Source organism: Salmo salar, chromosome 09 (genome assembly GCF_965601325.2).
Source record: "Salmo salar chromosome 09, fSalSal1, whole genome shotgun sequence".
Taxonomy (NCBI): Eukaryota; Metazoa; Chordata; class Actinopteri; order Salmoniformes; family Salmonidae; genus Salmo; species Salmo salar.
This window is the reverse complement of record NC_138299.1, coordinates 127,898,343-127,924,442: the sequence shown is the minus strand read 5'-3', so window position 1 is coordinate 127,924,442 and position 26,100 is coordinate 127,898,343. Positions and strand designations below refer to the sequence as shown.

At 41.7% G+C, this 26,100-nt stretch overlaps 2 protein-coding genes across 16 annotated transcripts in view; one reads left to right on the top strand and one right to left on the bottom strand.

Annotated features, from left to right (window-relative positions):
- Positions 1 to 26,100, bottom strand: part of LOC106612584 (E3 ubiquitin-protein ligase TRIP12) — a 73,937-nt gene that overhangs the window by 31,540 nt on the left and 16,297 nt on the right. For 3 of the 15 annotated variants that reach the window (XM_082956245.1, XM_082956249.1, XM_082956248.1), the window contains exons 1-5: positions 23,131 to 23,263; positions 14,771 to 14,917; positions 14,177 to 14,302; positions 13,141 to 13,937; positions 11,084 to 11,188 (exon numbers count right to left, since the gene is read on the bottom strand). In XM_082956245.1, the coding sequence (XP_082812371.1) occupies positions 11,084 to 11,188; positions 13,141 to 13,937; positions 14,177 to 14,302; positions 14,771 to 14,868 (1,126 nt within the window). In that variant the 5' untranslated portion in view covers positions 14,869 to 14,917; positions 23,131 to 23,263. Of the gene's footprint in view, positions 1 to 11,082; positions 11,189 to 13,140; positions 13,938 to 14,176; positions 14,303 to 14,770; positions 14,918 to 23,130; positions 23,264 to 26,100 lie in introns of those variants that run through there. The other 12 variants (XM_045724455.2, XM_045724458.2, XM_045724456.2 and 9 more) reach the window with 8 other exon arrangements.
- Positions 23,582 to 25,370, top strand: LOC106612583 (F-box only protein 36). Its single transcript, XM_014213873.3, has 4 exons — positions 23,582 to 23,713; positions 24,050 to 24,158; positions 24,302 to 24,474; positions 24,854 to 25,370. The coding sequence occupies exons 1-4, from the start codon at positions 23,618 to 23,620 to the stop codon at positions 25,013 to 25,015; spliced, it is 540 nt and encodes a 179-aa protein (XP_014069348.1). The 5' UTR covers positions 23,582 to 23,617; the 3' UTR covers positions 25,016 to 25,370.

Below are 26,100 nucleotides of genomic sequence, written 5' to 3'. Positions count from 1 at the left end.
TCCAGAGCATGGAGGCGCTACCAAGAGACAGGCCAGTACATCAGGAGACGTGGAGGAGGCCGTAGGAAAGCAACAACCCAGCTGCAGGACCGCTACCTCCGCCTTTGTGCAAGGAGGAGCAGGAGGAGCACTGCCAGAGCCCTGCAAAATTACCTCCAGCAGGCCACAAATGTGCATGCGTCTGCTCAAACGGTCAGAAACAGACTCCATGAGGGTGGTATGAGGGCCCGACGTCCACAGGTGGGGGTTGTGCTTACAGCCCAACACCGTGCAGGACGTTTGGCATTTGCCAGAGAACACCAAGATTGGCAAATTTGCCACTGGCGCCGCGCCCTGTGCTCTTCACAGATGAAAGCAGGTTCACACTGAGCACGTGACAGACGTGACAGAGTCTGGAGACGCCGTGGAGAACGTTCTGCTGCCTGCAACATCCTCCAGCATGACCGGTTTGGCGGTGGGTCATTCATGGTGTGGGGTGGCATTTTTGGGGGGGGCTGCACAGCCCTCCATGTGCTCGCCAGAGGTAGCATGACTGCCATTAGGTACTGAGATGAGATCCTCAGACCCCTTGTGAGACCATATGCTGGTGCAGTTGGCCCTGGGTTCCTCCTAATGCAAGACAATGCTAGACCTCATGTGGCTGGAGTGTGTCAGCAGTTCCTGCAAGAGGAAGGCATTGATGCTATGGACTGGCCCGCCCGTTCCCCAGACCTGCATGCAATTGAGCACATCTGGGACATCATGTCTCGCTCCATCCACCAACACCACGTTGCGCCACAGACTGTCCAGGAGTTGGTGGATGCTATAGTCCAGGTCTGGGAGGAGATCCCTCAGGAGACCATCCGCCACCTCATCAGGAGCATGCCCAGGCATTGTAGGGAGGTCATACAGGCACGTGGAGGCCACACACACTACTGAGCTCATTTTGACTTGTTTTAAGGACATTACAAAGTTGGATCAGCCTGTAGTGTGGTTTTCCACTTTAATTTTGAGTGTGACTCCAAATCCAGACCTCCATGGGTTGATAAATTGGATTTCCATTGATTATTTTTGTGTGATTTTGTTGTCAGCACATTCAACTATGTAAAGAAAAAAAGTATTTAATAAGATTATTTCATTCATTCAGATCTAGGATGTGTTATTTTAGTGTTCCCTTTCTTTTTTTGAGCAGTATATTTTATATGAAACACATTTTTTGTTAGCTAGTAAATAGTAACCTACAGCAAGGTGTGTTTAAATCATTTCTAACTTGTTAACAATTTCTGCTAGTTAGTTTTTGCTACCATGTGGGTTTTAGCTTGCGTGAGCCTGCTAACTGATGTGTTAACTCACTTGTTTACATACATGTTTCATTTTAAAATATCTTAAAGAAGTTGTTTAATCTAACTGCTTAACTTTTTATCTGTACATAGAATTGTATTTTGTTCTCTCATTCTTTTCTCATCTTTACAGGAAAATGCCACGGGCACTATCTGATGTGTGGAGACATTTCACTACAGCTAATGTAGAAGGAAAAGGCATGTACATTTGCAAATACTGTGCCAAATCATATGTGAAGAATGCAACAAAGATGCAGAATCATCTGGCCAAGTGCATAAAGTTCCCTCAGCGCTCACAACAAGCAACCTCTGTCCCTCTACTTCTATTCGAGGTGAAAATGATGAATCAGACACCTTATAGACAGCAACAGCTAATGGCCATCCTGGAATCAGATTTTTTTGGGACTGAATGGAGGAATGTAGTCCGAGAAATGCTGATGAATGTCTTGCTCAAGCTGTGTTTGCAACTGGTTCACCTCTGATGCTTACAGGCAATGTGTATTGGAAGAGATTTATGAATGTTCTTCGCCCAGCATACACCCCCCATCTAAGCATTTGCTGGATGCAGATTTCAAGTGAAGGTCAAGAAAACCATAGAGAAAGCGGACTGTATTGCAATCATCTCTGATGGGTGATCGAATGTTGGTGGGCAAGGAATAAAACGACAATCTCCACCCCTCAACCAGTATTCTACAGGAGCCTAGACACAAGGGACAACAGACACACCGGTCTCTACATTGCAGAAGAGCTGAAGGCAGTCATCAATGACCTTGGACAACAGAAAGTATTTGCACTGGTGACAGATAGCGCTGCGAACATGAAGGCTGCTTGGTCTAAAGTGGAGGAGTCCTACCCTCACATCACACCCATTGGCTGTGCTGCTCATGCATTCAACCTGCTCGTCAAGGACATCGTGGCACTGAAAACAATGGATACACTCTACAAGAGAGCCAAGGAAATGGTTAGGTATGTGAAGTGTCATCAAGTTAAAGCAGCAATCTACCTCACAAAGCGAGAAGAGCACTACATTGAAGCTGCCCAGCCACACACATTGGGGTGGTGTTGTCATGTTTGACAGTCTCCTGGAGGGGAAGGAGTCTCTCCCAGAAATGGCTATATATTCAGTCTGCCGATATGGACAGCCCCATCAATAGGATCCTGCTGGATTATGTATTTTGGGAGAGAGTGGTAAGCAGCCTGAAACTCCTGAAACCTATAGCAGTAGCCATTGCACGGATTGAGGGAGAATACCATCCTGTCTGATGTTCAGACTCTGCTTGCAGATGTAAGAGAAGAAATCTGTACTGTCCTGCCCACTTCACTGTTGCTCCAGGCAGAGGAAACTGCAGTTCTGAAATACATCAAAAAGCGTGAAGACTTCTGCCTGAAGCCCATACACACTGCAGCATACATGTTGAACCCCAAGTATGCTGGCAAGAGCATCCTGTCTGGTGCAGAGATCAACAAGGCCTATGGTGTCATCACTACCGTGTCTCGCCACCTTGGCCTGGATGAGGGCAACATGTGAAAAATGTTGTAGGAATCTGTTGTACCGCAAGTCGACTACAAAATCCACAATGCAACGCTCTCTCTTGGCTGTCTATGTAGCTAGCAAGCAAATGTAGCTAAACATGATAATACCAAAGCTAATATTAGCATGTGAAGTAGCTAGCCAGCTGTAAAATTGACAAACTGCACTCTCTTACCATGTTCAACCTGCAGATCGTCTGCTTCAAGGAGGGGGGATGAAGTTACTACGCAACGGCATGTACCCGTATACAGTGGCTTGCGAAAGTATTCACCCTCTTGACATTTTCCCTATTTTGTTGCCTTACAATCTGGAATTAACATAGATTTTTGGGGGGTTTCTATCATTTGATTTACACAACATGCCTACCACTTTGAAGATGCAAAATATTTTTCCTTGTGAAACAAGAAATAAGACAAACATTGTTTTTTTTTAGTGTGCATAACTATTCACCCCCCCCAAAGTCAGTATTGAGTATTGTAGAGCCACCTTTTGCAGCAATTCCAGCTGCAAGTCTCTTGGGGTATGTCTCTAGAAGCTTGGCACATCTAGCCACTGGGACTTTTGCCCATTCTTCAAGGCAAAACTGCTCCAACTCATTCAAGTTGGATGGGTTCTGCTGGTGTACAGCAATCTTTAAGTCATACCACAGATTCTCAATTGGATTGAGGTCTGGGCTTTGACTAGGCCATTCCAAGACATTTAAATGTTCCCCTTATACCACTCGTGTTGCTTTAGCAGTAAGCTTAGGGTCATTGTCCTGCTGGAAGGTGAACCTCCATCCCAGTCTCAAATCTCTGGAAGACTGAAACAGGTTTCCCTCAAGAATTGCCCTGTATTTAGCACCATCCATCATTCCTTCAATTCTGACCAGTTTCCCAGTCCCTGCCGATGAAAAACATCCCACAGCATGATGCTGCCACCACCATGATTCACTGTAGGAATGGTGTTCTCGGGAGATGAGATGTGTTGGGTTTGCGCCAGACATAGTTTTCCTTGATGGCCAAAAAGCTCCATTTTAGTCTAATCTGACCAGAGTACATTCTTCTCCGACGGGAAATGCCTTATGACAAACACCATTGCTTCTTTAAGCAATGGCTTTTTCTGTCTACTCTTCCGTAAAGTCCAGCTCTGTGGAGTGTACTTGGTCTTATGGACAGATACTCCAATCTCTGCTGTGGAGCTTTGCAGCTTCTTCAGGGTTATCTTTGGTCTCTTTGTTGCCTCTGATTAATGTCGTCCTTGCCTGGTCCGTGAGTTTTGGTGGGCGGCCCTCTCTTGGCAGTTTTGTTGTGGTGCCATATTCATTCAATTTTTTAATAATGGATTTAATGGTGATCTGTGGGATGTTCAAAGTTTCAGATGTTTTTTTATAACCCAACCCTGATCTGTACTTAACAACTTTGTCCATGACCTGTTTGGAGAGCTCCTTGGTCTTTATGGTGCTGCTTGCTTGGTGGTGTTGCAGACTCTGGGGCCTTTCAGAACAGGTATATACACACACATACACACTATCTAGGTGTAGAAATATACACACACAGTTGAAGTCAGAAGTTTACATACACCTTAACCTGTTGGGGCTAGGGGGCAGTATTTTCACGGCTGGATAAAAAAACGTACCCGATTTAATCTGGTTACTAATCCTACCCAGTAACTAGAATATGCATATACTTTTATATATGGATAGAAAACACCCTAAAGTTTCTAAAACTGTTTGAATGGTGTCTGTGAGTATAACAGAACTCATTTGGCAGGCAAAACCCTGAGACATTTTCTGACAGGAAGTGGATACCTGATGTGTTGAATTACCTTTAAGCCTATGCCATTGAAACACACAGGGGCTGATTAATGTTTTGGCACTTCCTATTGCTTCCACTAGATGTCACCAGCCTTTACAAAGTGTTTTGAATCTTCTACTATGAGATCTGACCGAACAAGAGCCTTGGAACGGTGATGGCCGATTAGACTCTGGCGCGAGGTCATGTTGGGTACCCTCGTTCCAAAACGTTTTAAAAGAGAATGCATTCGTCCACCTTGAATATTATTCATGTTCTGGTTAAAAAAGGCCCTAATGATTTATGCTATACAACGTTTGACATGTTTGAACGAACGTAAATATATTTTTTCCCCTCGTTCATGACGAGAAGTCCGGCTGGCTTAGATCATGTGCTAACAACACGGATCTTTTTGGATATAAATGATGAGCTTTTTTGAACAAAACTACATTCGTTATGGACCTGGGAAACCGGGAAGTGACATCTGATGAAGAGAATCAAAGGTAATGGATTATTTACATAGTATTTTCAATTTTAGATCTCTCCAACATGGCCGTTTGTCTGTATAGCAAAGCATATTTTTCTGGGCGCAGTGCTCAGATTATTGCAAAGTGTGATTTCCCAGTAAGGTTATTTTTAAATCTGGCAAGTTGATTGCGTTCAAGAGATGTAAATCTATAATTCTTTAAATGACAATATAATATTTTACCAATGTTTTCTAATTTTAATTATTTAATTTGTGGTGCTGACATGACTGCCGGTTATTGGAGGGAAACGATTTCCTCAACATCAATGCCATAGTAAAACGCTGTTTTTGGATATAAATATGAACTTGATAGAACTAAAAATGCATGCATTGTCTAACATAATGTCCTAGGAGTGTCATCTGATGGAGATTGTAAGAGGTTAGTGCATCATTTTAGCTGGTTTTATGGTTTTGGTGACCCTGTCTTTGAATTGACAAAACATTACACACAGCTATTGTCAATGTACTCTCCTAACATAATCTAACTTTATGCTTTCGCCGTAAAACCTTTTTGAAATCGGACAACGTGGTTAGATTAAGGAGATGTTTATCTTTCAAAGGGTGTAAGATAGTTGTATGTTTGAAAAATTTGAATTTTGACATTTATTTGGTTTCAAATTTGCCGCTCTTGAAATGCACCTGCTGTTGATAGGGTGCACCACGGGTGGCACGCTAGCGTCCCACATAGCCCCAAGAAGTTAACCTCTCTTGGGTAAGGGGCAGTATTTTGACATCTGGATGAAGAAGGTGCCCAGAGTAAACTGCCTGCTACTCAGTCCCAGAAGCTAAGATATGCATATTATTAGTAGATTTGGATAGAAAACACCAAAGTTTATAAAACTGTTTGAATGGTGTCTGAGTATAACAGAACTCATATGGCAGGCAAGAAAAAATCCCACCAGGAAGTGTGGAAATCTGAGGTTTGTAGTTTTTCCAAGTGATTCCCTATCCAATATACAGTGTCTGTGGGGTCATTTTGCACTTCCTAAGGCTTCCACTAGATGTCAAGTCTTTAGAACGTTGTTTTATGCTTCTACAGTGAATGGGAAGAGAATAAGAGGTCTTGGAATCAGATGACTGAGAAAATGACATGAGCTCACTGGCATGCGCTCCCGTGAGAGTTAGCTGTGTTCCTTTGCTTTTTTGAAGACAAAGGAATCGTCCGGTTGGAATATTATGGAAGATTTATGATAAAAACATTTTAAAGATTGATTCTATACATCGTTTGACATGTTTCTACGAACTGTAATATACATTTTTTGACTTTGAATTTACTGAGCGAGCACAGTGGATTTGGATTACTCGACTAAACGCACGAACAAAATGGAGGTATTTGGAAATAAAGGATGGACTTTATCGAAACAAATGAACATTTGTGGAACTGGGATTCCTGGGAGTGCATTCCGATGAAGATCAAAGGTAAGTGAATATTTATAATGCTATTTCTGAGTTTTGTTGACTCCACAAAATGGCAGGTTTGGTTTTGTGACTGAGCGCCGTACTCAGATTATTGCAAAGTGTGCTTTCGCTGTAAAGTATTTTTGAAATCTGACAGAGCGGTTGCATTAACCTGTTAGGACTAGGGGGCAGTATTGACACGGCCGGATAAAAAACGTACCCGATTTAATCTGGTTACTACTCCTGCCCAGTAACTAGAATATGCATATAATTATTGGCTTTGGATAGAAAACACCCTGAAGTTTCTAAAACTGTTTGAATGGTGTCTGAGTATAACAGAACTCATATGGCAGGCAAAAACCTGAGAAGATTCCTTACAGGAAGTGCCCTCTCTGACAAGATCTTGTTCTTCTTGTCTCTGTTTATTGAAGACTGAGGATCTTTGCTGTAACGTGACACTTCCTACGGCTCCCATAGGCTCTCAGAGCCCGGGAAAAAGCTGAATGATATCGAGGCAGCCCCAGGCTGAAACACATTATCGCGTTTGGATAGTGGCCGGTCAGAGTACTCTGAGATTCAGGCTCGTGCACGAGATGTTTTTATTTTCTCTCTCTTTGTACGTATACACGCTTTCCCGGTCGGAATATTATCGCTTTTTTACGAGAAAAACGGCATAAAAATTGATTTTAAACAGCGGTTGACATGCTTCGAAGTACGGTAATGGAATATTTAGAATTTTTTTGTCACGAAATGCGCCGTGCTCGTCACCCTTATTTACCCTTTCGGATAGAGTCTTGAACGCACGAACAAAACGCCGCTATTTGGATATAACAATGGATTATTTGGGACCAAACCAACATTTGTTATTGAAGTAGAAGTCCTGGGAGTGCATTCTGACGAAGAACACCAAAGGTAATAACATTTTTCTTATAGTAAATCTGACTTTGGTGAGTGCTAAACTTGCTGGGTGTCTAAATAGCTAGCCCTGTGATGCCGGGCTATCTACTCAGAATATTGCAAAATGTGCTTTCACCGAAAAGCTATTTTAAAATCGGACATATCAAGTGCATAGAGGAGTTCTGGATCTATAATTCTTAATAATTGTTATGCTTTTTGTGAACGTTTATCGTGAGTAATTTAGTAAATTCACCGGCAGTGTTCGGTGGGAATGCTAGTCACATGCTAGTCACATGCTAATGTAAAAAGCTGGTTATTGATATAAATATGAACTTGATTGAACAAAACATGCATGTATTGTATAACATAATGTCCTAGGGTTGTCATCTGATGAAGATCAAAGGTTAGTGCTGCATTTAGCTGTCTTCTGGGTTTTTGTGACATTATATGCTAGCTTGAAAAATGGGTGTCTGATTATTTCTGGCTGGGTACTCTGCTGACATAATCTAATGTTTTGCTTTCGTTGTAAAGCCTTTTTGAAGTCGGACAGTGTGGTTAGATTAACGAGAGTCTTGTCTTTAAAATGGTGTAAAATAGTCATATGTTTGAGAAATTGAAGTAATAGCATTTCTAAGGCATTTGAATAACGCGCCACAGGATTCCACTGGCTGTTACGTAGGTGGGACGATTTCGTCCCGCCGACCCTAGAGAAGTTAAAGGCAATACACTCAATTAGTATTTGGTAGCATGTAAACTTCTGACCCACTGGGAATGTGATGAAAGAAATCAAATCTGAAATAAATCACTATTATTCTGAGATTTCACATTCTTAAAATAAAGTGATCCTAACTGACTTAAGACAGGGAATTTTTACTAGGATTAAATGTTAGGAATTGTGAAAAACTGAGTTTACACACACACAGATCATGTGACACTTATATAAAGTCCACCTGTGTGCGATCTAACTAATTATGTGACTGAAGGCAATTGGTTGCACCATATCTTATTTTGGGGCTTCATAGCAAAGGGGGTGTACATATGCACACACCACTATTCAGGTTTTACTTTTTCTTTTTTTTAAACATAATTTTAAGTTAAAGAAATTTCACTTCACTAATTTGGACTATTTTGTTTATGTCCATTACATGAAATCCAAATAAAAATATATTTAAATTACAGGTTGTAATGCAACAAAATAGGAAAAACACCAAGGGGGATGATTACTCTTTCAAGGCACTATGTGGTGAAAAGGTAAATGGAACGTAGTACGGAGGAAAGCGCAAGGATGTCGTCTTTGGAGAACATTCAAAGAATCTGGTCTAACAAAGTGGATATTCGTCCCAATTTAGGAGTTCTAATAGGCTCACAACGTGGTCACAATTTTCGGGTTTGGAAAAATGTCTGCTAAATGCTAACTCCCATTTGTGTAAGTTGGTAGCATAGCTAGCCATATAGAATTGGTGGTGGTAGTTGAAGACGTTTTAATTGTGATGCAGTTGATTGGTGATGACGTTAAGATGCATTTGTGTTGACATCCACTCAAGCATTATACTCAGATTTTTCCCCCAACACTGTGTAAAATACAAACAATAGCCTAAAAGTAGGCTAATTTTGAAGGGCAGCAATAAGAGGATTCTGAATCTTTTCCCCAGGGAAGTACGCATGTGTGGTGTTTACATAGAATTTCCATGGTTTGGTCGAATTCCATAGATTCATTACCGAATCTACGCTTTCCCACAGACATGGGCGAGGAGGGAGCGGAGAAACGTGCATTGTGCGATCTGGAGCACAGGTAATTGTTTTAAAAGCGTTGTGAAATGTGTTATTCCCCATCTGCACTGGATGAGAACCTTATGATAATGCATTACAACACGATTTCACACTTCTAAGTTGACATGGTGAAAATAGTTATTTTACCCACTCATAGAACATAGACTATAGCCAAATTGACAGGTGTTTCATGTCTGCCGTGGATTTTCCCTTTTAAACATGTTATGACTGACAACACACTTCCGTAATGCACTGAAAGATTGACATCTTGGGGACAATTTCATTAGGTATTGCCAAGGAAGCCACCTACTTCCATAAAATATTGGATGTATTGTTAAATACTTTTTGTGCACACCGAAATACAACCGACTACAATTGACTTGGGTCTTTAGACTGGAGAAGTTGAGAGATGACATTAACCTGTTGGGGCTAGGGGGCAGTATTTGCACGGCTGGATAAAAAAATGTACCCGATTTAATCTGGTTACTAATCCTACCCAGTAACTAGAATATGCATATACTTATTATATATGGATAGAAAACACCCTAAATTTTCTAAAACTGTTTGAATGGTGTCTGTGAGTATAACAGAACTCATTTGGCAGGCAAAACCCTGAGACATTTTCTGACAGGAAGTGGATACCTGATGTGTTGTATTACCTTTAAACCTATGCCATTGAAAAACACGGGGCTGAGGAATATTTTGGCACTTCCTATTGCTTCCACTAGATGTCACCAGCCTTTACAAAGTGTTTTGAGTCTTCTGGAGGGAGATCTGACCGAACAAGAGCCATGGAACGATGATGGCCCATTAGACACCTGGCGCGTGAGTTCACGTTGGGTACCCTCGGTCCAATACGTTATAAAAGAGTATGCATTCGTCCACCTTGAATATGATTCATGTTCTGGTTAAAAAAGGCCCTAATGATTTATGCTATACAACGTTTGACATGTTTGAACGAACGTAAATATATTTTTTTCATGAAGTGAAGTCCGGCGGGCTTAGATCATGTGCTAACAAGACGGAGATTTTTGGACATAAATGATGAGCTTTTTTGAACAAAACTACATTCGTTATGGACCTGTGATACCTGGAAGTGACATCTGATGAAGAGAATCAAAGGTAATGGATTATTTACATAGTATTTTCGATTTTAGATCTCCCCAACATGACGGCTGGTCTGTATCGCAACGCGTATTTTTCTGGGCGCAGTGCTCAGATTATTGCAAAGTGTGATTTCCCAGTAAGGTTATTTTTAAATCTGGCAAGTTGATTGCGTTCAAGAGATGTAAATCTGTAATTCTTTAAATGACAATATAATATTTTACCAATGTTTTCTAATTTTAATTATTTAATTTGTGGTACTGACTTGACTGCCGGTTATTGGAGGGAAACGATTTCCTCAACATCAATGCCATAGTAAAACGCTGTTTTTGGATATAAATATGAACTTGATAGAACTAAAAATGCATGCATTGTCTAACATAATGTCCTAGGAGTGTCATCTGATGGAGATTGTAAAAGGTTAGTGCATCATTTTAGCTGGTTTTATGGTTTTGGTGACCCTGTCTTTGAATTGACAAAACATTACACACAACTCTTGTAAATGTACTGTCCTAACATACTCTAAATTTATGCTTTCGCCGTAAAACCTTTTTGAAATCGTAAAACGTGGTTAGATTAAGGAGATGTTTATCTTTCAAAGGGTGTAAAATAGTTGTATGTTTGAAAAATTTGAATTTTGACATTTATTTGGATTCAAATTTGCCGCTCTTGAAATGCACCTGCTGTTGATGGAGTGCACCACGGGGGGGACGCTAGTGTCCCACCTAGCCCATAGAGGTTAAGAGCAGTTTGAGGCTGTAGTACCTGGTGCTGGCGCAGGAGCCCGTGGTCTTCTGACGTGTGCTCCGCCGAAAGCTGGGGAGCTCTGCTGGAGGAGACTCGCTGCGCTTCTTAGTGGACTTCCTCAAACCTGATGAGAGAAACAAGGAGCCAATGAGTAAACAGCCAAGACAAAAGAGGATAAACCACAGTGATAGTGGGCCACTCGAGGTGTTAGATTGCGCTATCAGGATAACCAGTTTATCCATTTCCATCAGTTAAAAGGAATTACTTGTTTGCAAATGATTAAGCTACGCAGACGCACCTTTCTATAATGTTGGTTTGGTCTACAACCATTACTAACCAACTGGTGGCTTAGATATTCCACCCAAACTGAACTGTTTGGACAGTGATAACCAGTGTTTTCCCAGTAGATAAACTGGAATTTCAGTTTAATACCTCCATTTTTTATTTATTTTTTACCCCAAACCTGGTTTTAACTGAAGCCAGCCACCTTGGCTAAATACAGTTAGTGTTTGACAAGTGACATAACGGTCAAAAGCAAGGACTGGTTCAGAGGGGGTCGGCACCAGTCACTCATAACAGTAAGAGCCACCCAGGGAGGACAGTCAAACACTGACAGCTCTGGTGTTTCTCAGTCGAGAGCCCAGTGCCAGACGCTGGGAGAGTATAAATAGCCTCTCTCACTAGTACAGACCTAGAACAGAACAACCTTCATGCTAAACCTGAGGATCCCAACACAGAGTGCAAAGATATGAAGACGACTGACCTTTTCCCAACACACATACAATACAGGGGCTGTCAGCAGACAAGTAGTCACAAACGCAATCACACACGCCCCTCACTCATTAACCCAAGTAACACCACCAGTTACCCAACAGAAGAATCCAAATGGCAATGTATTGTTGCTACAGCAGAAAGCCTGTTGCGCCATCACAGCTACACCTCGTACCCCACAATGCAATCTGGCTTACTCACCATTATAGCAGAGTCCACAAAGACTGAGAATAGATGTTGAGTGTGTGTGTGACAGCGTGCACTAGAAGTGACAATCTGTGCCCCTCCCTACTTAATAAAAGTGGGTGAATCACTCTCTGCTCCCCTCCCCAGTGAGAACCTGATGCTTGCTAGTCAACCGGCAGGCAGGCAGGGCGGTCTGGTCAGGACCTCTCAGAGCGGGCACATGTTTGGAGCTGGGCCCTGTGGCAGCGTGCCTAGCCTCGGTTACCATCTTAGAATCCCCAACCCAGAACACACTGATCATCTTCCACTCGCCCGCATGCACTACATTCGTGACACCTCACCAGAACCAACCTATGAGCTTTAAACTCAACCTGTTTGAGACTTGACATTTGGAGCCATGCAGTCATTCACTTCTTCAAAACACACCACAGCAGCGGTCTGACCATCCTACACTACAACTCCCACAACGCATCGCTGTGGTGTGACATCCGTAACCTCAGGGATGATTGTGTCTGATCTGACAGCAAAAGTATTTTAAATGCCTCCGAGCACATTAGCTAGCCCTCACCACCTACCCAACACCTAGTGAATCAGTGTCCTTCCTTTACAAAATATCCATTTGCACCACAGTCCAACAGGCTACAGTTGAGCCACTACCCTGTGATGCTAATCCAGACACTAAACATTGAAGGGTTAGGGCCAAAAGGGAACAAAGAAGAGAATTGGGACTGCCTATATCAGTTACACTTGTGTCCGTGGGAGTTTATCCGCAAGGTAATGTCATGCATGTTTATGAGCACTAACTGTCTGTGCAGGGTTAATCCCCGCTTGGAGAGTGTGTGTGTGTGTGTGTGTGTGTGTGTGGTGGAGTGGAGTGTGCCTGGCGTGAGAAGCAGTCATCCCGGCAGCAGCAGGTCCCAGTACAGAGTGAGTTTCTGTAACAGACGCCGCAACAGGGGTCCTGTCCCTGTGACATTTAATCCCGAAGAGTAACCTCTACCAGAGCCCCATGCCGAACCCTGGCTGGCTGACCATTACAAATATGAGCACCCCAAACAACTCCCCCTTGGTTGAAGGGAAACGGTACACAGGTATGAGGAGAGGGCGGGACAGACTCACTTGCTAGTTTGGCTTGTAGTCCTGAGGGCCCAGGTTTGGAGGTGCTCTCGGTCTTGGAGGAGCCAGGTAGGGACAGTTTGGGCTTTGGCAGGTTGACTTTGGGACTGAAGCGGGAGGCCCACTCAAACTTGGACGAGACTGCGGCTTTGGCCTGCTCCCTGTCGCGGGTGCTTCGGCGTGGGGAAGGGCTGGAGGCGGAGCGGGAGCGACGTGCCTTGTTCTGGTCTTTGCCCTGCTTGAGCCTGGCGCCCTGCGTGGCGGTGGCACTGTTGGCGCCGGTGGAGGAGGAGGAAGAGGTGGAGGCAGAAGAGGAGGAGTCAGTCACGGTGCTACACCCAGCTTTGGCTGAGGCGGCCGATTTCGACGCCAGCTTGGTGGGTTTTGCAGATCTGCCGTCGGTACGGTTGGGGAGGGACCCAGCAGTGCTGCTCAGACCGGGGAGGGAGTCAGCCTTCTTCCGTTTCTGGGTCGGTGAGGCCCCAGAGGCCCCGCACTTGCTGCTCTGGCCGCGGCCTGTGGGCGCAGGCAACTCTGGAGCCAGGGGTCTCTTCTTGGAGGACTTGGCAGGGCCTTTCTTGGCCTCAGTGGTATGGTCTCTGGGTGGAGGGTGGGATTTGGACTTCTTGGCTGGGGTGGGGGTGTAGATGTTGGTGAGGTCAGGTGCAGAACTTCTCTTCAACCCTCGGGTGGTGCCTTCACTCTTGGATTGGTGGCCTGTTGGCTCTCGCTCTGATGTCCCTGCGGCCTCTGGGTCGTCTTGCAGCACAAATGAAGCCACAGACAGTGACAGACTGCTACTGCCAGGATGGTGGAGGAGAGGAGAAAGAGAGAACCTTTTAGCAGTTTCCAAACTGGAAAGACAAAGCGATCAAGTACAATGCTTCCATTCAATTAATTTAGGCCTAGAATGAATAGGCAAGGGCGCAATAGATAGAAAACAAACCATATTTAAAACACATTTTTATTTAAGCGCAATAGTCTATTGTCAAAAGCAGACCCCACAAACACACAGTGAGTGCTAAGGAGAGAGGGGTACCTTCTTGAGCTGTGCCCCCTGGACTGGCCAGAGGCTGAGCTGGGTGCGGCTTTGGAAGCCTTAGATTTAGGTCTTCTACTTTCAGGAGGGGAATTTGTTTTATGTTTTACCTGCTCTGACTGCAACCTGTAAGGTTGGGAATTAAAGGGCAAGTAAGTGTGGGTTTTGAGTAAATCACTCCATATCATTAATAAAATACTTAGTCATTCCCCTATCATCGTTCACCCATCCTGTACTGCTCCAAGGAATGCCTCTGTACAACACTGTGCAAAAACAACCTAAATGTGGGTGAACTGGTAGATTAATTTAAAATACCGCACAAGGCTTTTCCTTTCACTTAAACACATTGGAAAAGCTTAAGAAATATTTTGAAACAGAATGAACGTTATCAGCTCCAGCTCTGATAAGGTTTAGGCCCTTAAAGTTCTAATATCAATGGTGAACAGGAATAATGGCAGCCATTTTGAGAAAAGTAGAAGACTATACAGTAGAGAACAGCTTCAAGCATGCCCTCACATGTTCAAACATACAGGCAGACTCCAATACATAACACAAACAAACGAGAAAGATATTAAAATGTGCTGGGTGGCTTACCTTCCCGCGACTGTATGGTCTTGTGGCTGGGCCGCAGCAGTGTTCCTCTGTGAACGGCGCAGTGACCCCCCTGGATTGGAATTAGGCCGGTTGGACATTGGCACCTCTCTCCTGAAGGGACATACCCTTTCTAGACACTACCATTCACTAGACCGAGGAGGAGAGAAAACAAAAACACATCAGATCGTGGGTGAGACATCAGGATGTGAGTGACATGTTCCAAAACCAAGTAAAATACAATTAACGTGTTGGTGGTGGCTGTTGATGCCATCAATGCTGCAGTTTGGGGGGGAAAAAATATATACATATTTTTTAAAGTAGCCCCTCAACCCCACATTATCACTCAAAACCACATTGGCTGCATTTAAAAGGTAGCCCAACTCCGATCTTTTTTTCCAATCATTTTGGATCAATCAGATCAGAAAAATATCTCATGTGATTAGTCAAAAGACCAATTAGTGGAAAATCGTATTACTCACGTTACACATTACCATTTGTTTGGAGGCAGCACAGGGCAGCCAGCGAGATCAATGAGCCTCAAGCCAAAACGCATCACACGGCTACATACAGCTCTGAAATCTAATCAGCCCAAATATAGAGGGCGGATTGATCCAAACAGAGACAATGACGACAGGCCCAAAATGACTGTCCACAACAAACTAAACGACGCAGATAGATTTAAAAATCGCAAGATCACATAAACCAACACATCTAGGCTAAGTATTATCCTGGGAACATGAAGAGACCTACACTGAACAAAAATATAAAACGCAACATGTAAAGTGCTGGTCTCAGGTTTCATGAGCTAAAATAAAAGATGCCAGAAATGTTCCATATGCAGAAAAAGCTTATTTCTCTAAAATGTTGTGCACTATTTTGTTTACATCCCTGTTAGTGAGCATTTTATCCTTTGTCAAGATAATCCAGACAGGGGTGACAAATTAACTGATTAAAAAGCATGATCATTGCAGAGGTGCACCTTGTGCTGGGGACAATAATATGCCACTAAAATGTGCAGTTGTGTCACAGAATTTAATGACCATTTCTCTACCATAAGCTGCCTCCAACATTTTAGAGAATTTGGCAGTACGTACAACCAGCCTCACAACCGCAGACCACATGTAACCACGCCAGCCCAAGACCTCCTTATCTGGCTCCTTCACCTACAGGTTTGTCAGGAGAGGTGCAGAGGAGTATTTGTCTGCAATAAAGCCCTTTTGTGGGGAAAAACTAATTCTGATTGACCGCGCCCTGCGCCCCTGCCCAGTCATGTGAAATCCATAGATTAGACCCATATTAATTTATTTCAATTGACTGACTTCCTTATAAGAACTTTGAAATTGTTGCATGTTGCATTTATATTTTTGTTCAGTAGATTAGAACAGAGAGAACAGCCACCAATTGTCTTTAGTCTACATCGTCTCCAGGTCACTGGGGGATAACCCATTACTAAGAGTCTGCGGGTTTGCTTGTCATAGCCAATCAATCACTGAAGAAAGCATACAGAGTCTTTGGAGAACCAACTCAGAGGGTGTTCCATGCACCTACTGCCACCATTTGCTTTCTCGACAAAAGTGGGGTTGGTGTGTTGACTAGGGTCATGAAATACGAGGGTAACAATACACAATGGAGTGGGTGCATATACCATTACACTAATACTATTACACAAAAATAAGCATACTTTCGCCCTCCCCCCTGCAGTGGTGAATATGACCAGCTGTAGACGTGTTGCCTGACAGCGTCATGAAAATGCACATCTATGGGGAAAAGACTGTTTGACAATGGTTTCTGGATATTGGACCGTTCAATAGCAAGAATGTGCCATGTGGGGAAATGTAGGTGGCTTGTTTCAGCTAGTTGTGTCTTGTTCTTGATAGTAGAGGTCAACCGATTATGATTTTAATGCCGATACCGATTATTGGAGGACCAAAAAAATCCGATACAGATTTAAAAACATTTATATAGGCCGATTTTTATATTTGTAATAATGACAATTACAACAATACTGAATGATCACTTATTTTAAAATGTAAGACATAAAATCTATTTAGACTCAAATAAAATGAAACGTTCAATTTCGTTTAAATAATGCAAAATCACAAGAAAGTAAAAGTGCAATATGTGGCATGTAAAAAAAGCTAACGTTTAAGTTCCTTGCTCAGAACAAATGAAAGCTGGTGGTTCCTTTTAACATGAGTCTTCAATATTCCCAGGTAAGAAGTTTTAGGTTGTAGGAATTATAGGACTATTTCTCTCTATACGATTTGTATTTCATATACCTTTGACTATTAGATGTTCTTATAGGCACTTTAGTATTGCCAGCCTAATCTCGGGAGTCGATAGGCTTGAAGTCATAAACAGCGCCGTGCTTCAAGCATTGCGAAGAGCTGCTGGCAAATGCAGGAAAGTGTTGTTTGAATGAATGATTACGAGCCTGGTGCTGCCTACCAAAGCTCAGTCAGACTGCTCTATCAAATCGTAGACTTAATTATAATAAACACACAGAAATACGAGCCTTTGGTCATTAATATGGTCAAATCCGGAAACAATCATTTCAAAAACGTTTATTCTTTCAGTGAAATATGGAAGCGTTCCGTATTTTATCGAACGGGTCGCAACCCTAAGTCTAAATGTTGCTGTTACATTGCACAACCTTCAATGTTATGTCATAATTATGTAAAATTCTGGCAAATTAATTACGGTCTTTGTTAGGAAGAAATGGTCTTCACAGTTCGCAACGAGCCAGGCGGCCCAAACTGCTGCATATACCCTGACTCTGCTTGCACTGAACGCAAGAGAAGTGACACAATTTCCCTAGTTAATAATGCCTGGTAAAATAAATTAATGTTAACTAAATATGCAGGTTTTAAAAAATATACTTGTGTATTGATTTTAATAAAGGCATTGATGTTTATGTTAGGTACATTGGTGCTACCCGGCACAGCCAGAAGCACTTTGGTATATCAGCTGATGTAAGAAGGGCTATATAAATACATTTGATTTGCTACGATTGTGCTTTTTTCGCGTATGCGCTTTTGTTAAATCATCACCCATTTGGCGAAGTAGGCTGTGATTCGATGATAAATTAACAGACACCGCATTGATTATATGCAACGCAGGACAAGCTAGTTAAACTAGTAAACATCAAACATGTGTAGTTAAATCACTAGTTATGTGAAGATTGATTGTTTTTTTATAAGATAAGTTTAATGCTAGCTAGCAACTTACCTTGGCTCCTTGCTGCACTCGCGTATCAAGGTGGTCAGCCTGCCACAGTCTCCTCGTGGAATGCAATGTAAATCGGCCATAGTCGGCAATTGTTATTAAAACTTGAACTCGGCCCTAATTAAATCGGCCATTCCGATTAAATCAGTCGACCTCTACTTGATAGCATGTCATATTTGGACTTATTTGACCTCTATGATAATATAGCTAAAATTCACTAGATAACTACATCTATAGTTTTTGGTTAGCTATGTTTTCAAATGAACATTGAGTCATTGTAAATAAGAATGTTCTTAGCTGGACTTGCCTAGTTAAATAAAGGTTATATAAAAAAATATACATTTCACCTCATTAATCCTTTGGAATTGACTTTTGTTTGCCCAGAAGATGCGCATGCATCGATTTTGTTACTAAACAACCCACGCATCTACAGCCAAGTTATATTGGAGGAGAATGATTGTGATATCGTACAGGGCATGAATTCAAATCATGGGTAGGATAACTGACAGTTCCCTACAACCTTGATATTATTGAGATACCAATGGCGTGTTCTTTGTTGCGCAAGACTCAATTCAACCCAGAATAGAATTTTAAAAACGCTAGATTTCATAAGATAAATGGTGCAGTTTGAAATGAATAAATTCACCAAATGATATTATTTGGAAAACTAGAAATTCCCATTTGTCTTCTACCAGACAGAATGGAGGTGAGAATGCCAGAGGCTCAAAGTAACAGGTTAGCGGAGTTCCCAATTTAATTTATTTAACCTTTATTTTGACAATGCAATGTAGGCCTACTTCCACTGAAACATATTACAGGGGAACTTAACAGCCTCGAGTAAAAGTCCTAATTGGAAGGAAAGGGAGACAATCACATTGGGAAATAGGGTCTACATCAAGTAAAAATCAGGATACAAGACAATGTCTTATATTATGGCTGACATTCAATAATGCACGTGATATGGTGTGTGATGATCATGTGCACACAAAAAAAAATTGTTTCTGCAACAGGCAACTTCAAGATTCCCTATTCTATAGTGAACAAAAATATAAATGCAACATTTAAGTGTTAATCCCATGTATCATGAGCTGAAATCAAAAGATCCCAGAAATGTTCCATATGCACAAAAAGTGCCTCAGTGCACAAATTTGTTTACATCCCTGTTAGTGAGCATTTCTCCTTTGCCAATATAATGCATCCACCTGACAGGTGTGGCATATCAAGAAGCTGATTAAACAGCATCATTATTACAGTTGCACCTTGTGCTGTGGACAATAAAAAGGTCACAAAAATATGCAGTTGACAGACAACACAATGCCACAGATGTCTCAAGTTGAGGGAGAGCACAATTGGCCACCAATAAGCCACCTCCAATGCAGTTTCAGAGAATTTGGCAGTAAGTCCAATTGGCCTCACAACTGCAGACCACATGTAACCACGCCAGCCCAGGACCTCCACATCCGACTTCTTCATCTGTGGGTACGTCCGAGTCCAGCGGACAGCTGATGAAACTGTGGGTTTGCACAACTGAAGAATTTCTGCACAAACTGTAAGAAACCGTCTCAGGGAAGATCGGTTTGCTTGTCATCCACACCAGGGTCTTGACATGACAGTGGTTCGGCATTGTAACTGACTTGAGTGGGCAAATGCTCACCTTTGATGGCCCCCGGCACGCTGGGGAAGGATGCTCTTCATGGATTAATCCCGGTTTCAACTGTACAAGGCAGATGGCAGACATGTCATCGTGTGGGCGAGCGGTTTGCTGATGTCAACATTGTGAACAGATTGCCCCGTTGTAGTGGTGGGATTATGGTATGGGCAGGCATAAGATAAGGACAACAAACAACTGCATTTTATCGATGGCAATTTCAATGCACATAGATACCGTGACGAGATCCTGAGGCCCATTGTCGTGCCAATCATGTCGCAAATGCAAGGATCTGTACACAATTCCTGTACGCTGAGAATGTCCCAGTTCTTCCATGGCCTGCATACTCAGACATTTCACCCACCGAGCATGTTTGGGATGCTCTGGATCAACATATACCACACCATGTTCCAGTTCCTGCCAATATCCAGCAACTTTGCACAGCCATTGAAGAGGAGTGGAACAACATTCCACAGGCCACAATCAACAGTCTGATCAATTCTATGCGAAGGAGATGTGTCGCGCTGCATGAGGCAAATGATGGTCACACCACATACTGACTGGTTTTCTGATCCACACCTGTAGATTTTTCTAAAAGGTAAAGACCATTCATGTGAAATCCATAGATTAGGGCCTAATTAATTTATTTCTATTGACTGATTTCCTTATGACCTGTAACTCAGAATCTTTTAAATTGTTGGGTGTTGCGTTTATATTTTTCTAACGTGTATTTTATCAAACAAATAGGCTATGTAGTGAAATAACTTAAAAGCTGACTCTTGTTTAATTGATGTACAAAAAATATGCAGGACAAATTATATATCGCATTATTTTAGTGCTTGTTTGCTGTACCCACACCAAAACTCCAGTATTTTTCCATCATAGCTTGTTCTCCATCTTTTTAAATAGGGAGCCAATTAGTTTAACACTTATTTCCATGACTGACCAAAACCCGTTCTCATGCATCTCTTGTCACTCTGCAGCAGACATATAGTGACCAAGATTTTTGGAAGATCAAATCGCAATAAAATCTCAGTATCGAATCACAACACATAGAATTGTTAGAGTCGCAATACATATCATATAAGTATCATGATAATATCATCAGGTCCGTGGCAAATCCCAGCCCTAGAGTCAACACAGTAAGTTGGTAGGTAAACAAACAAGATGATTTGCAAAGAAATCTACATTTCTGCCATTAATTAGCTATGCATTTCTTTAAGAAAAATATCCCCATCAATTAAATCACTAAAGTTCCTGTGCAAATCCACTTCAGTAATATCCAGTGAAATATGGCACAAAGACAAATTAATATTTCAGGCCTAGCACTCAAAATACAGCAAGTCAAAATCCTATGCTACATAACAGTAAAGGGCCTTCACCATGTAACGTTACAGTAGCTAAACTATAATAAACACGCGAGTTTATGTAAATATTAGTCCGATATGTATGATCAGATTATCATGATGAAGAGGTATGATCTTTAATTACGCATTGCAAAAATGCTCATGTTAAGAGTCGAAGGGTCTCAAAGGTGGTATGTGAACATTTAGGGAGTTCATTATGATGCACGTGTTAAAACATTTAAAATCTGATAAACTAGCTACATATTCTTCATGCCATCACTCATGTTAAGACCCAATGAACTGCGATATTGATCACAAAATAAGAACAATTGGCAAGCTTGCAAGGCCATTTTAGCCAGGCCTTCTCTGACTGTACATCCTAGTCTTTGTTTATTTATTCGTCCCAACACTGACAATTGGTGTTTTACCATGTTCCACTGTAGTCCTGTACAATCCACAGTTCACTACTTGGGTTAATATAATAACTTTCACTATAACCAGCTTTTATTAGCCTACACTAATTTATTTCGATCTCGTTTTACAAACAGGCCTTCATCTGACGTAGTTAGCACCAGCTAGGTGGTTAGCAAACCCGGTCCCGGAATCTCAATTTGACAGTAACGTTAGCTAGCTAGCAATAGACAAAGAACCTAGTATGGTACCTTTCAGATTCAAACGTTATCGCGTTACAATTACTTAAGATGTCTGGTTATTAATGTAAAAATGCGGACTAGTCCGCAAATAACATATCAGCTAGCTATGTATGAATGTAACGTTAGCTATGTGGCATGAAAATGCGTAGTTGGTGGTCTGTTGTCGTAAAAACGTTCAACGAACGTTATCAAGACAACAGCACAAAAATGTGTAGCTAAATAAAACATTTTGCATGGAAATCACCTCAAATGGATTGGCAGGCAAATGTCCTCTAAATAACAATTACCTGAGCTATCCATCGAAAATGACAGCATCGGTCGGACTATTATTAACTTCGCACCAGAGGATTCAGCTGTACTAGCTAACAAGCTTGCTAACCTTTAGCTAGCAAGCTTTCTTGTTAGGACAGGATAGCTACGCTAATGCAATAGTGTATTCAAAGGGAATGTCGGAAACCTCAACCAACGACATTCACACGGCATTATCCAATATGTTAACGTTAACTAGCGAACAGTAACTAATTACAAAACGAACGTTTCCATAATCTAGCTAAATAGCTAACGGTAGTTCGCTGGCTAGTTGATAATTATTGTATCGCCTCAGTAATTTAACAGCTGTCGACGTGTAATAAACGCAAGATTTAACAAAGTAACGTTAGCTACCTAAGTTAGCTAGCTAAACAAACGTTTACTTGATTAGCTATCCTAGCCAAATAGGAAGCTAACGTTTTTCTTGCTGCTAGTTAGCTTTGTTAAGTTAGTTGGCTGCTTACGGTTCTCTCTAGCCTGACGTGATGTTACCTAGCTATCTAACGTTAGCTGGCTGGCTAACAGTGTTGGCAAACAACCATAGTTGTTAGAACGTTAGATTTATTAATGGAGAATGCAATATTAAATTACACGTTCTTAACTTTTTAAAAGGTGGTAGGCAGCTGACGTTAGTTAGCCGCTTTTTAATATTAGCTAGGTAGCTAACGTTACATGTTGACCTTAACCCGATATGATTCGGGTTATGTAGCTAAAAAGAGTGTTAACCGGCTAACAAATGTCGCTAACTGAAAGCAGTCTGCTAACTAAGATAATTGCTAACGTTAGCTACATAGCGAGCTAGCTAACGTTAGCTAGCTGGTAGTCAACTAACTAGCTAAAATGTTTGTTTCGCCGACAGGCTAACCTTATGCGATTTCCAATTCAAGAGTTGTTTGGTTAGCGAGCTTATTTTGTTTCGCTAGCTACCTAATGTATGTTTATGGCAAAACAAGTTACAAAACGAAATGGCCTCTGAACCTTCTTTGCTGCTTGCATCACACACAGACACAAAAAAACAGGAAAGCAGGAACAGGATTCGAGAGATGACAATTGGAAACCATATTTTTTTCGCGAGACGGATTCTCCATTCCTCACAAGTATTTCAGTCTTAAATGCTCAATGAGCCCCTCAAACTATTGAATAAGATGCCACTGAACGTTATATATATTATGTTATTACCTATTTGTTCCAGTGTTGTAGTTGTAACAGACAGTGCACCAGCTTCACTCTCTCAGCCTTCACATCAGCTGAGGGACCTGCAACTGCAATATACCTCCGCTCTAAAGTGCCCCATTCTTCCGCTAGGAACTACTTTCGAGTTGTTAAAGTCGACACTGAACAGAACCTGATCCAAATAAATGCATGTATTCAATAACAATTTAGCGAATGTATTTAATATTGTCTACAGTTGTGTTTAGAGAATTTAAAATGATATATCTCACAGTAGGATAGCTGCGAAATATTAATCCGCTGGGTCGTGACCCCCTAATCCAACAGCTGTTTCTCGAAAATATACATGACATTGTGGGTTGATAATTATTTTATTTATATACTTAAATTATTAGCAATCACTCAATGTATACAATTGCGAACATAATCGCTCTCATTATCACACAAAATATTTCGCTGTTCTCTCCGTTGTCATGGTAACTATTTAGCGTCTAAAATGGCGTCTCTACTTGGGAAGAAAGTGTTTGAAATAAATGGTCAGGGTCCCCCTCCGACAAAAGACTTTTTTCAGCTTACTGTCACTAAAACTGAGGTAAATTCTTATATTTGATCATCCATCTGATATGTATCTTCGGATTGCAGGGAGTTAAAAACGGATAAAGTGCACAATGCTGGACTGTGGCTGTGGATAAAGGCTACACATTAGCACAGCAGGCATGGTAGACAGCACTGGATTTGGTAGTGTTGCTCTCCATTGACATGATTGTACTTTAAAGTGCTACATATCAACCTCATGTATCAGACATTTGTTTCTGCAAGTAACTTTTCTCTTTCAACATGCTTTGGATATAGTTTAATTACAAGGCTCTGATGATTTGAGAGAACTGAGTTGTATAACAGGCCTATGTATTTTTGAATTTCTCTTCAGGTGATATGGAGATCGTGGAAGATTTCTTTACGGATTGAATTCAAGGGTGCTGCACCTGGAGAAAATAAGATGACCCACGATGACTTTTTGCATGATGCCCGCATGCAGCGTAAGGTTTCCATTACAAGTCTCTGCCATGAAATATTAAGCCTACATCACCTACTCTATTTGTTTTGGTGTAGATGCACATGGTTCTGTTGGGGGTCTTGAAAAGTGCACTGCCCTGAGTAGGTGTGTACTCCCCATCTCTAGAACAGGTAGGTGTGGTGTTTGGCCAGCAGATCCTACAGTACACCCAAGCACTGTGCCAAGGGAACTTTGACTACCTGGAGCGCCTGCCCAATGACCTACTGTTCCAAATCCTGGCCTTCCTGGAACTGGAAGACGTAGCACAGCTGGCACAGACCACAAAGAGGTTCCACAAGGTGAGCCTGGGCTTTACAAACCCAAAGGGCAAGTTTCCCAGATACAAATGTAATCTGCTCCTGGACTAAAAAGTGTAATCTAAGGAGAATTTCCATTGAAATTGCTTTTAAATCCAGGACTAGGTGTAATATGTGTCCAGGAAACCAGTGCATAGTGTGTAGCCAAATCATTTGCAAAAGCACATTTCTTTCATATGCACATTATTTCATTAAGGGCCCTGAGTTTTTTGAACGGACAAGGAAAACCTCAGGGCCCTAGTTAGGCTACAACACGGTCAGGAAAATATAATCTGGGTTTAGTTAGTGAGCTAGTGTTTCTCTGTGTGTGTGTGTGTGTGTGTGTGTGTGTTGTATTTCAATACGGAATGGGTTATCCCAGCTCTGCAACTCGCCAGAGTTCTGGGAACAGACTGTGAGGGGTCGCTGTGATGAGCTCACACCTGACATGGAGGCCCTAGCCAACGCCATGGGCTGGAGGAAGATATTCTTTGCCTTCTTCAACACCAAAGAGCACCAGCAGTATGCACAGGGAGGTAGCTAGACACTTAAACAAGACAGTGTTACTCCTCTCATAATAAAGATTTGAGGAAATGTAACTTTCTCTGCCAGTAGCACAAGAGAGTTATTTATTTGAATAGTGTATTGTCTCTGTGTTTAAAATGCACTATCAATTGATCTATGTTATGTGAATGTGTATTTCAGGGCTTTTTTAATTCTCTCTGCAAAAACAAAAAGTGCCAAATGTTGGTTTCTGTCATTGCATTTGATTTCTAATCCAGTATGTTGTATGTACTATTTACAAGTAAAGCCATAATATTACTGAATTAATGCATGTTCCGAAGGAATTGTTGAGGTGTTTATTAAATGAGTTTATTTGCCAAACACAAATAAGTATGCTACTCTCTGGGTGTGACTGTGGATGATGTTTTTCAGTTGAAATGATACTTGGTAGTGTTCAATCCCACTCAATAACAGTAAGAACACATTGGTATGGTGTTTTCAATTGTGTTAAACATATTGTTACATGCATGCCTGTTATAAAAAAGACTAGGCCTAAAACAGATTCAGCTACTTATGAGATCATGGGTCAGAGATAATGCTGGAGATGCATTTCCTGTTTGAGAGAAACGATTTAGCATTCTTATGCCCTCTGCTGAAAACCAGCTGTACTGAAGGAGCTGTGTGAGGAGGAGAGTCTGATAGAAACCCTGTAGCCAGCAGAGGGAGCAAAGTGGCAGAGATATGCACATCCTTACGTCAGGAGGTGGATTGAATAAAACAAAGGTCACGTGTGCAAAACAACCGCTACCAGTCAGACAAACGTAATCGTTACTGTTGAACTGTAACCACACTGGCATGAGTTTGAATGTCATCGAAGGTAGGCCTACTTAGCATGTGTCACAGAAAAGGGTGTGAACCCTCTGACTGCAAGGTAAGATTGTCTGGGGATTTGTAAAAAATGTTTGTAGTATAAATCAATAAGATATGCCATTAACCCCACTTAATTTGTTTAAATAAAATAACTAATATTCGCCCTTTACATTATAAGGGGAGAGTAATGTAAAACAGAGAACATGTTTATTGATAAAAAAAAAAAATCTGTCTCTTTACATTGCAACGTCACAA

What these genes read in the sequence shown, in the direction of transcription:
- LOC106612583 (XM_014213873.3), top strand. Translation starts at nt 23,618, where the DNA reads ATGGCGTCTCTACTTGGGAAGAAAGTGTTTGAAATAAATGGTCAGGGT. An exon ending in TTACTGTCACTAAAACTGAG is followed by an intron (nt 23,714 to 24,049) that starts GTAAATTCTTAT and finishes ATTTCTCTTCAG; the next exon opens with GTGATATGGAGATCGTGGAA. An exon ending in GCATGATGCCCGCATGCAGC is followed by an intron (nt 24,159 to 24,301) that starts GTAAGGTTTCCA and finishes CCCCATCTCTAG; the next exon opens with AACAGGTAGGTGTGGTGTTT.